At 41.4% G+C, this 12,378-nt stretch overlaps 1 protein-coding gene across 5 annotated transcripts in view; it reads right to left on the bottom strand.

Moving 5' to 3' along the window:
• The window catches only part of UNC5C (unc-5 netrin receptor C), a 250,700-nt gene that overhangs the window by 226,126 nt on the left and 12,196 nt on the right, over positions 1-12,378 (bottom strand). Inside the window, exon 1 of one of the 5 annotated variants that reach the window (XM_083834565.1) lies at positions 2,065-3,886. The exons of the other annotated variants lie outside the window; for them this stretch is intronic. Within the exon in view, the coding sequence (XP_083690691.1) occupies positions 2,065-2,203 (139 nt within the window). The 5' untranslated portion in view covers positions 2,204-3,886. Of the gene's footprint in view, positions 1-2,064; positions 3,887-12,378 lie in introns of those variants that run through there. 5 annotated transcript variants of the gene reach the window in all.

The following is a 12,378-nucleotide window of genomic DNA, read 5'->3' as shown; positions in this document are numbered from 1 at the left end:
TTTCTGAGAGAAGTCAAGTGAGAGCAAGTATATGGGACATAGCTACCCAGGCTTTCTCCCCAGCTTCTCAGCTTGTGGGGAATGGTGTTTGCCTCTTAAAGCACATTTGGTACCAGTACTGCTGTACCCTGCCCCAGCAGTACTTCTCTGCAGGAAACAGCCATTTCTGAGATTCAAGGAAACACATTTGGACCTAAAGGTCTATAATACAGTAGTAAATAAAAATAATAATAATAAAAAAGTAGTAAAAAGATATTCTCAAACTCAACAGCAGATAGAAACCTCATTTAGCCTGGAGAAGCCACCAGCTCCAACCCGTCCAGAGAAGCATGGCATATCAATGGAAAGATAAAAACTGACAGTCTTATAAAATGGGTCATCAATTCCTGACTTCCAGAGAGCAAGAAATGCCAAAATACGGGTAAGAGCTTCTGAATGTGAATGGATGTGCAGCCTCCTGAGAGGAGCTGGGCGGGAGGACACAGGAGAGCCAGGGGAAGATGTGCCCTGTCTGCAGAGCTGGCGCGAGGCTTTCGGAAACGGTCCATGACTTTCTCTGACGCCACCACAGGACAAGTCCTGTTACCCTCTTTCCACTAGCCCCTACTTCCTAACTCTGTCACCTTGGCAATCTGCAAAGCCCAGACAGAGAGCTACGCAGCAACATCTGCTGCAAAAAGCCTCACACCAGCTTTTATTTCCCTGATAGACATGCCACCAGCACTCAGCACAGGCTCACCTGCGAGCACGCAGGTGCCAGCACACCGCATCGGGGACGGAGGCAGCTGAGCCACCAGGGCTGCAAACGCCTCCCCCGGCTGCTGCGTGCTCCCACCTCTGCCTGGCAGCAGCAAGCAGCTTTGTTTGCACTCGTTGCTGGTGTCAGCTGGATTGTGTAGGAGCATTTTTAGACAGCTCAGCACCCTCTCTCCTACCCCCAGCCAAACCACCCAAGCCGTTTGCTTACTGTGAACTCCCAGGAAGAAGAGCCAGCTGTTTCTGGAGCACATCATATGTTAGCAAAGGATTGATTAATCCCAACTATATCTCTTCATCTCTGCCACCACCCATTTGTCTTTTTGCTTCTCTCTCTCTCCCTCTTCATTGTTTTCTGTTACAAAACCAGGAGTGCTGTCTTCTCAGAAATGCACTGCCTGGGAACCTACCTGGAGACAGTGTATTTAATTGTACTTACTCCTCGTGTTATTACTGATGTGGACAGCCAGGGTCCAAATAGTTACTGGGTCCTTCTTTCCTAAATGCTAGCTTGATCAGTAAATAAAAGAATTCAGGAGCTTAACTGAAGTAGAAACTAAATATTAGCAGCTATCTGAACATCTTTATCTTTTAAATACATAAAGCTACTAATGCACTGACATCCCCAAACTGCCAGGAAGTTTAACCAAAATGTTCAATTAAAAGAAAAATAACCAAACCCTTATTCTTTGTGTTACTTACACATGAAAACAAAAGGTAACATGTCTGTCTCTCCCCCTTTGATGCAGTAATGCACTTTAGGTATAATGTTCAGGTAATCCTGCAGTTTTCGTACGCTAGCTCAGAAGATTAGTCCAGCTGGCTTCTGCAGGTGCTCCCACCCAGGGAGATCCAAGCAATGGATTTTCTAGATAACATCTTCCACAGGAGGAAATAAAGGGACTCTAATGTACGTCAGATCTCTGTCCTCCACCACTGACATCATTTTACAAACACCAGAGCCGTCATGGTCATTACCCAGAACCCAACCAGCACTAGAGCATACAACACAACTTTAAAAATGCAGAGAGGAGAACTGACCCGTACCCATTTTATGAGCTGAGAAAAGCAGTAACTTCTAGCCTCCAGTTTCACGACAGCAGGAAGAAGAGTCTTGTAAATGCCCCGGGAAGACTGTCCATCCAGTGGGAAGAAAAGGATTATGAGACCTCACTCCTAATTTTGCCTGCACCGGCAGCTTACTGACCGCCCGCTGAGGACAAGCGGCATGGACGAGGCCATTGAGAGGCAGCAAGGCTGGTCACGAACCAGCTTGTGGTGTAAAAACCCAGCGATTCCTATACTCACCATGGCCTTTGGATGGAAACAAGCAACGCCAGCCATTCTCGCACCACAAATTACTTCCATGCTTTCTGTAAGCCCACCAGAGAGGAATTGCAGGGTCTGCTGAATCTCCAGTCCTGCCTCCCACTCTTCTGGTTTCCATCTAGAAATGGAGATAATTATACTTGCCTGTCTCTGGTATGTTTTTCCTACGGCAGATAAAAATGCACAATGTTCCCTCAAAGGCTTTCTGAGCTTCTGATGAGCATGATCTAAGCTCTCGCCATGCAAAGCAATCCCTAGTCTGTGGGCAGTAGCTTTGCACTTCACTGCCAAGATGGCCTTCATTAATTTAAGTGGTATAAAAAGTTAAATATGTATAAGGAAATAGTGTATAATGACATAATACACTCAAAACTTCCCAAATTTTAGTATGAATATATATTTTTTAAGGTAGTGGGTAATTTTTTAATCCAATGTATCATGTTTAATGTTCAACCGAGCCAAATCCATAGATACACCCAGCTCTTTACATTTCTTCCTCTGTTAGAATAATATACTGGGTCAAGTGGGGGACTACTGTTTATTTTAACTTTGCAAAATTGATCCCAGCTTCATATTTTTGAGAAAGATCGGTCCATTTTGGTACAGTTCCAGAATAAATCTTGCCTGTTCTTTTAAAGTGGGACCGAGCCTTGACATACTACCATTGTGAACGTGGCAGGCATTTCTGGCACGTGCAATGAGTGATCGACTTCTCTGCTTGTTTTCATAGCGATAAATATGTGGTACCACTAGGCAGGAAAACAAAGTATTCCCCCAAACTCCCTGCTAAGCACATTTTGGAATTAATGGGGTAGTATAGATGCATCACACTCTCTTTCTGTGCTAAAAGGTATTTGATTCCATGAAATTCACTCACTCCCACCTAATTTAAACAACCAGAAAGGAACATTGTATTTTCCTTTTTCTGCACATGTAAAAAGAGCAGACAATCTTGCCAAGGTTAACTATATAATCCTGTTAGGCTTCTATAGATTTCATTAATGACTCATAAAAGAGAATCAATAAAGCCCCTTGCACACCAATACAAAAAATAAATAAATAAATAAATAAATAAGCAATGTAATCAATAGACATCATCAAAACTTCTCTGATGCAAGCTCCCGTAACAGTGAGTTTAGGTTAATAATTCTTCACAGATGTTCCTGCTCTGAAATCCTTCCTCAAGGGCTGTTCCTCATTTCTTTAGAAAACTTTGGTGGGACCACTCGTGTTAGGCCACAACCTTGCAAAGCTGCACGTAGAGGCATGGGATTACTCTCACACGGAACACAGACACTTGCCAAAGCCTCTTCACACTCGAAAGGTTACTAGGACTGCTCACAAGAGAAGGGCCTTGTACAGAACTGTGCCTTTACTCCCTTTTATGCTTTACATTTTCCTTTGATATCTTCCCCTGTGTATAAAACCCAAAAATGCTTAAATCAACTTTTATCAGTTCTGTTTACGTAATTTACAGCTCAGTGTACCCAGCAAGCACACCAAAATGACCCCCGTCCTGGCACCTGAACTGGAGAATTGCTGACAACAAATGGCCCTGCCTTGGCAGCTGCGCTCAGAGTAAAAACAAGGGCCTGGGCCATGGTCTTTTTATCAAGACTTCCCTTCTGATTTGCTCCAAAACTCTCACTCAGACACCTTGTCTGCTTGTATGCTTCCCCCTTTTTTCCTCTTTTTTTTTTTTTCCCTCTTGTTTGGTTTTACAGTTTCCTCTGGCATTCAGAGACAATAATGACCCTCTGGTATCTTTTGTAGTGGCTAAATGGATCCATTTGGAAACTTGTTCTTCGGAGTGATCCCCCCCCTTCTCCCCCCCCCCCCCCCCCCCCACCATCTGAAATAGTTTTTGGATGAATAAAGAACAGACTCCCTTAAAAAAAACACCCACACAACTTCAAGAGATAACTGGGTGGAAATATTAATTTTTTTTTCTTTTTTTTTTAAGTACTCTGTTATTTAATAGGCCTTATAGCTACAAAGCTATAGATAAAATCAAACGGAAAGTAAAACATTTATTTTAAGAGCCCTTCAATTCACGTGACTTTTCTTTTGGATTTCAAGGAGTTCGTTCTCTGCTTGCCTCAGCTTCTACTGAACTGCCTTCCAGGCTGAACTGAGGGTCCTGTGGTCTTTCCCAAAGCAGCATTTGCCTCTCCAAACATCTCGCTGGCATTTCTTTATGGGCACCTGCTGCTGGTAATTACAGGCCTGTCTCCTAACCACTTCCTCTGTTTTATGTCAGGGCACCATTCAGCCCACTTGATTGCAAACAAGCACCAGTAAAAGAGCACTGCACAAGCCCTTGCAGTAATTAGGCAGGACAAGTTAGCTCTGTGCACGCCGGTGTCCACACAGAAAGGAGTGGTTTCTTTATAATAATCTTCCCTTTGTTGCCTCAAGTAGCATAACGCATAACATGCTTTAGTAACCTTAACCAGACCGCCTGCGTGCGCCTGCATCTGCCGTGGGCTTTACTACTACCCTGCTCCCCAAAACACATTTCTGTTTAGCTGGAGGATCAAAATACTGCCTTTCTCTAGCCTCAAATCCCATAAATACGTTTGTTCCCATCCCAAGTCTTCATGCAAGTTAAATAGAATGCTTGCTTTGTGCTTCATCTTTATAAATATGTTCTGGGGGAAAGGGGATGCTTTAGCTTCTTGATACAATGCAGTATCTGTCTTACCACCCAGGGAAATGAAAATAAATAAGGTAATGTATTCAAAACTCTTAATTCTGCAGGGAGATGGTTTTTTTCTACTGTTACTAATTAGTATTTGAAACCACTAATCCTAATCAGGTTGATTCTTGTTTGCTTTAATTTTCTGTTGCCTACTTTGCAAAAAGCTAACGAGGAAAATACAGTTGTGGTGTTGTTTTTGTACATACCCTCTAAGCTGGCCAACAGTGACCGGCCACTGCAGTACCCAGAGAGACAGCCTCGACGGCACAGAGACCTGCTGGGAAAAGTTCACCTCACTTGCTGATCAGCAGCAGGGTGACATTTTGGGGCAATGTGCACACACCTTTTAGTTATGAGATTTCCAGAGGCTTTGCCTTGATGGGGTGATGGCTGGCTGCAAAAACTTTCCAAGAAAATTTCTGCAGGCTATACTTTTTTTTTTTTTTTTAAAAAAAGAGCCCCAAACAACTAGCAGTCATAAAAAAACATTTTACCCAGTAATTGCCGTTCTAGATGCCTATCTTTTTGTTATTGTTGTTATTCTTTTAAGTAGGACAAGATCTTGTAAAGATAGAAACGTTTTCCTCCCCATTTTAGTGGCAAAGACTCTTTGTTAACATCGGGATAGCTCTCTGATGTACGTTGCCGCCTCTGCTCCTTTACTTCATTTTTTTAAAAAAGCATTCTTAGAGTCACGGCAACTTTTCCATCTCAACAGACAAGATAGAAATCTCTCCCCAGCGAATACACTCTTGCAGAAACTGTAGCTGTTAACAGTCCTCAGCTGGTGCTGCACCGAGGCACTCGCTGAGCTCAGGGAAGCTGCTTTGCTTCAGACACAGTGAGAGCACCAGAGACGAACACTTTTGCTGAAGGCCAGCTCTTTCACCTAGAAAATCAGCAAATCTAAGCATAATCGGAAGTTTCATAAACTACAGCCTGGGGACTGAAACTTATGAAGAACAGATGGGGCTAAGTGGTACACACAATCTACCTGCGCACCTCAATACAGTAATATGCATTTATATGTATACATAAACCAGTTGGTGACCATTTCCTTTCCAATCAAAACACCTTTGGCCTTCCCCAGTTCCAGACCCATGCTCCTACAACCATGTGGTTTTCATACACACAAGTCATACTTGGTGGCCCTCAAGTCATGAAAATATGGCATTGCACAATTTCTCATTAAGAGTTTTGGCTACTATAGGAAGTCTTATATTGCCAATTAGATAACGGTGGCAGCTGAAAACTAAAGGTCACATCGCCTGATACTCCACGGTACAGCATCTGATAAACAACCCAGAGCGCAAGTCAGGAGAACTGAATTTTGGGCCTAGGGCTATTCTCTGGACAACTCTTTACCCTGCAGGTAAGTGCATCTTCTCAAATAATATTTCATGGCCAACAGACTTAAAATAGATTTGCATGAGCCTTTCAGTTGCATCTGTGGGAAGAAACCACGTAGGCTTACCTAAGCTATTTCAGCCCAGAAATTCCTTGCAGTTATGTAATCATGTACACTAATAATTTCCCAGTGACAGTGGATACAGCCTGGCCTGCACATACACATAAAAAAGCAATTTGATATTTTTCATACACTGCAATGTTCTCGAACTTCAATGCAAGCTCTCATCCTACAGAAAACAGAGAACTGGGACTTCAGCTTTCCACAATCAAAGTGCTGCATCCAGGAACCCCTGTAATCTCTCTAGAGACAAGGACCTGTTGCACATTGTATCTTTACACCTTTGCAAACCATAGTTATGTATTCCTAGGTGCCCATATGTTGATAGTGATGCTTGATATTGATCACAAGATGATGACAACATTTATGAAAATACATTAATGTATCTTAACACACTGAGCATCTAAAAGCAAGGCAAAGTTAGATAAGTCTGGTCTTTCACTTAAGAAAACAAGCAATACAGCGGTTTTAACTTTGGTCTGTGGATAAGAGTTAATTTGCTCAAAGAAACTAAACTTCAGTAGCTGACAAAAAGTAGTCAAGAGAGTTTTAAGATGAATTTTGACCTTACAGAACATGTGGCAAATACAGTTCCCCACTAATGTTCTTCCATGGAAATATTAAAGTCTACAGTTCAAAATGAGGAATTTCTAAAAGAGCAGCTAGGCTTTCTTTTCACGTACATAGAGAAGAAAAATAAATGAGTACATTAGAAAGTTGTTACATTTTTTACTTAATAAACATCTGTCTTCACCCTCTTCTTGAAGGCAGTGAGGCACTGGCACAGGCTGCCCAGAGAAGCTGTGGATGCCCCATCCCTGGAGGTGTTCAAGGCCAGGCTGGATGGGGATTTGGGCAACCTGGTCTGGTGGGAGGTGTCCCTGCCCATTGCATGGAGGTTGGAATTTGGTTATCTTTAAGGTCCCTTCCAACCCAAACCACTCTGTGATTCTATGATTCTGTGATAACTTAGGAGACAGAAATGCATGTGTATAAGCCCACTGAACTCCAAAATGCCTAGACAACAGCAGAAACCTTGGGGAAATCATACAAAATTCAGACATATCATTGAGAAATGACACAATCAGAACATCCCGTAAGTTTTGCTCGGTAACAGGCTTTTGGTTGCATAAATGACTGCAAGCAATCATTTATTGTCCTTACTAACTGCAGGAAATATTAATGGTGCCTTGGTGTACCAGTTATGCCACAGATCTTCATTGGACTCCTACGAAAAAATTCTGTGAGCCACTTAAATTGCTTTCCCCTTCTCCACTATGGGTCCTTCCCACAGGCAGTAGCCCTTCAGGATACACCTGCTCCAGCATGGGCTCTCCATGGGCAGCAGAGGGACAACCTGCTCCACCACGGTCCTCTCCATGGCCTGCAGGCAAAGCTCTGCCTTGGCACCTGGAGCACCTCCTCCTCTCCTTCTTCCCTCACCTGGGTGTTCACCGCTCTGCTTGTCCAGAGTTTTTTGCCCTTTCTTAAATATATTTTCGCAGAGGCAATGGGTGGTGGGCTCAGCTGGGTCCTGCAGTGGCTCCATTGGAGCAGGCTTTGTTTCCTGTGGGTCAGCCCTGGCCTCTCCTCACAGAGGCCACCAGTGCATTATCCTTGTAACCAACACCTACCTGTCTACTGCCACCCAATGCATGGAAACCAGCAAAGACACCCTGCAGTTTCTGTCTGTCCTCTGCTCCCCTTGCATGGACACACACCTTGAGTACCTGAACATATCCCAGGCTTTGGTTATTTGTTCACAGCCAACTTCTGGGTATTGAAAGAGGAGGTAGGAAAAAAGTCTTCTTCTGAAACATCTCCCAACATTTCCACTTAACTGATAACAATTTTGAGTTCTATTTTTCATTTTGAGAAAAGTTCAAGAAGCTAATGGCTCAGAGCAGAGAGCATTCCTGAAAGAGCCTGGCGTATTTCTGGAAACTACTAATTCCTTCAAGGAATGCAATCACCAAAACATTTGCCCATTTATGTCAACTTACTAAGGGAATCCAACTGCAGAACAAAGGTAAAAATTCCCCGAAGTGAACATTTTTCAAATTTGTCTTTCAAAATGGTACTTCGGTTGCTTTATTTCTTATTTCACTTTGCAGGGTAAAGAACATTCCAAAGTAAACAAAAATTGCAAAATGTTTTGGTTTACATTACTGTTTTTCAGTGTCTTTGTTTAGGACAGGGAAAAATGACTTGAGGGATGACTATAAATCTTTTTACGAAATGTCAAGGCCATCCGCTGAACCGAACACATTGTGTGCACAATCCTAACTCATAAAGACTGTTTAGCAGCCTCATGCAACCCCGAAATTCTGTTGTAGACAGACTTTTGGTCTCTCCTCCCTTTTTCTATTGAAATACAGGCTCAAAGTCTTCCCAGCAAAACTAAGCCGAGTACACAGCACAGGGTCACAAGTCTCCCAACGCTCAACTGCAAACTTCTGGTCACCTTAGGCTTTCACGGCCCTTTGGGGCCCTGAATTATCTACATAAAAGTGTGAGTAGAAGCTGATTATGCACATGGTTTGGGTTTGGTATACAACAGACAGACATCCAGATGGATAAAAATAGTAAAACTTTCAGAAAGACAAAAAGTATTGGCATTGCAATGCTTTTTCCAATAAAAAAAAAAAATCATGACTCTATTAGAGTCCCATGCCAATGTGAACAGCATCGCTTTCTTAGCTTCAGCATAATTCAATTACATAATTCTCCCAGCACGTGAAAGTGTATATATTTACTTTTTTATAAGCAAATACAATAATGATTTTTTTTAATAACTTACAGGAGGAATAGTGCAAGAGAGGAGGCAAAAACATATAGGAAAGTCAATTTTGACCTATGTTTCATCCTTAAAACCCAAAAGTGGATTCAGTATTAAAATCAAAGCACTCTAAGTATATTGTGAAATATTTACAGCTGTTATTACTGCCTGATTCATGTGTGCCAGAGACCAGATTATTCAGACTGGTTTCACAAGCAATATGTTAGTAAACAGGATTTTGTTTGGTAATTATATTAAACATGTCCATATAAGCTTGGAATTAATTTCAAATGGTATTTTACTGTACTTGATAAAAGCACTAAGCAGCAAGAACTAATGATGGCAAGAAAAGTCTCCTCTCATTTTCAGTAAAGCTTTCCATGTGAAAATCTGTCAACATGAAAAAGTTACTGCTTGTAATGAAAGCCAGGCTTTAGTTAGTAATATGTTTACATGTTATGTTCCAGAAGGGAAAAAAAAATGCAATTGAATTACTCTCCTTAAAGTCTGTGGTTCACAAACACATGGTCTGCTCTGGGCACGCTACTAATGTCGACTCCTCCAGCCTGGGAAGAAAAAAAATTCAAGCCAGCCTCATGACACATACAAGAGTTTTGCGCTATTAACAGGGTTTGTTAAGAGTTTAAGTGAGCCCTCTGGATGTGTTTGCAGGATTTTTGCTGTGGGTATGCCTACCCCGATCAGGTATTTAAGCTCTGCTCTTGTCAGTACTTGTACAAGGTTTCACTAATGGACTGATAATAGCAAAGAGGAGGTGGAGGGGGTTGTGAGCATGACAGCAAGGGACTAATTACCCCTCTGCTTCCAGCTCTCCTATTAGCTTACTAAACAACCCTTAGTCTGCCTCCACAAGGGCTTTATAGCACAATATCTGTTTTCAAAGCTGAATTCGAAACAACTTTTTAGGATTGGACTGATTGCCAAACCGAGTGCTAACCAGTGCTTCAGAGGGCCCCAAGACCAAAGAATGAGGTCCCTAGTCTGCTGGCTGCTTTTGAAGATAAATAACAAGTTAATTTCCACTCTTTTGACACCTGTCATGCTTCTTTTCAACAAACATGCACCGTTTTCTCACCATGCTCCCGTGTCCTCCTTTTAATATACTGGTATGGGTAGATGCTATTTGCTGTGCAAATGGTTAACTAGAATTTAAGGCTGTAGACATACAAACACAGTATCTTGACAAGCTAAATGTTTTCACACCACCATAATGAGACATATTTCCTAAATAGCCAGCAAATAACATTTTTTTTCTTTTTTTTCCCCATGGCAACCCAGAGCTGCACATGACAAAGCATCCCACTGACTTCAGTAGAAACTTTTCCTGGACCAGGCCATAATCTATTTCAGAGTAAAGAACCAAACAGATAAGCACCTCTGAGGTTATTCTGTGTTACAGAAGACTGTACCCTGGATTTGCTAATTTAGCTTTAATTCACAAACCTGACACTCCTTGCTTCTCTTGTAACTACTTTTGTTTCCTGTTAATGCAGCCAGATGGGAACTTTAGTTTGATTACAACTTTCCCTAGTTTAATGTGAACTCTTCATCTTACTATTATCAGATGACATTTGCTTTCCCTAATGTACATACTTTTAGAAAAATTACAGAAGTGCTATTGCTGCATTACATGAAAAATTCCAATGTACATTTAGCTGACATAGCATCAGCTGCTGTTTAAACTGGGCTTAGCTAATGGACTTTTAATGTCAGTGGGGTTATGTGCAGTTACTGGCTATTAGCAGGAATGGGCCCTTTCTATAAAAATCACTTTTCCTCAAGCGTGTTGTTTGAACATTCCTTCCTCTGATTTAGTGACTGTCACCAATACCAAACAAATGCAAGGACGCTGGAATCTACTGTTATCTTTAAAAGCAACTTAACCTTAGCCCAGTCTCCACGAGCAAGAAACATGTCCTGCATTGGTAGCAGCAGATATAAAAACAGGGAAAAAAAAAGAACAAAAGAACAAAAGAACAAATTTTTCTTGTCTTTCTCAGGTGAGTAAATCCCAAGCAATCCAGTGAAACTAATGGGATAGAAAGCAAAATTTGATCTCGTTATTGTCTTCTGTTGATTTCCCCAAGAGAAAAGATCTTTGCGATGAAACCAAGTTCTCATCAAATAAGCTCATCAGTAAAATGTTAGCAGATGAATACTTCACACAATGTCACTTTGTCATTTTAATTCAGTTTTCTTCCTAAATGTTTCTTATAAATGCAAATTTAAGACTTTCCACTGGAGACTGCAAAATGATAGAAATGTTTACAAAGCAAGTAAATAAATTAGCACTTGTGTTTTCAAGATTTGGTAGGTTTTATCCAATAAGCTATGTTTACTATGCAAGACTAATATAGAAGATTTAGCAAAAAAAAAAAAAAAAAGGGAAGAAGAAGAACCATACAGAAATACTGCAGGACATGTAAAGCACAAAAGCTAGCAAAAGCTGAACAATTTTGCCTTTTTACAGTGCTTGTGAAAGGCAGAGGGCACTTCTCATTCCACACCCAGGATAATTACCACTTTCGTTACCAGCTACCAGGTTACATTTCTAACTCCAGCCTCAGAAGCCCATGCTTTTAGAAGTAGAGGACTTTAGCTCAAAAGCGACTGACTGCTGAGGCAGGAAATTGCCATGCATTCGTGTGTAATAGATATTTATGTAGGTATCTGCCTACAGTTGGTGACATTTGGCTGTCAGTGTTCCTATCTGTGACAAAACCCAAGAGAAAAAAAAAATACCTGGAAGAACCTCGACAACAGATTTTCAAGTAGGGCATGGTATTAATCTCACTACAGCAGAGCCACATCAAGACACGTAGGTGGAATTGTACAAATTATTGAGCTTAAAAACAAACAAACAAATAAACAAACAAACACACACAACCAAACTTGCCAGCAAAAGAAGGTCAGATCAAGGTCTGTACATCCTGGAGACTCACACTCTTGTGTTGACATATTTTTAACCCAGAACCAGTTCAGCCCCTGTGTCCTGGCTTTGAAATTAATGGAGCAATATTTTTTGTTGGCCACAACCTAGCCTTGTATAGTGTAAGTCTCTCCTTGATATAAGTACTGGGGTGGTGGTGGTGGAAATCAAGGAAACCAACAGTAAACTGACACCTCAAGTACTGAACTTTCTAGCTACAAACTTCCTAGTTACTTCATAACTAAGAAATTAGGAATTTCCTATTTTCTAAGGTGCAGTTATTTTAAATGAGGAAGAAAAGGAAAAACAGCACTTGCATCCTCGTCAGCAGAGATATGCTGCATAAGAAGATCGCTGCATTTTATTTCAGCAAGATACTGAAAAAGTTACCCTCA

This window comes from Anser anser, assembly GCF_964211835.1.
Source record: "Anser anser genome assembly, chromosome: 4".
Lineage (NCBI taxonomy): Eukaryota > Metazoa > Chordata > Aves > Anseriformes > Anatidae > Anser > Anser anser.
Note: the sequence above shows the minus strand (reverse complement) of the source record. Positions and strands in the feature narration are given on the sequence as shown.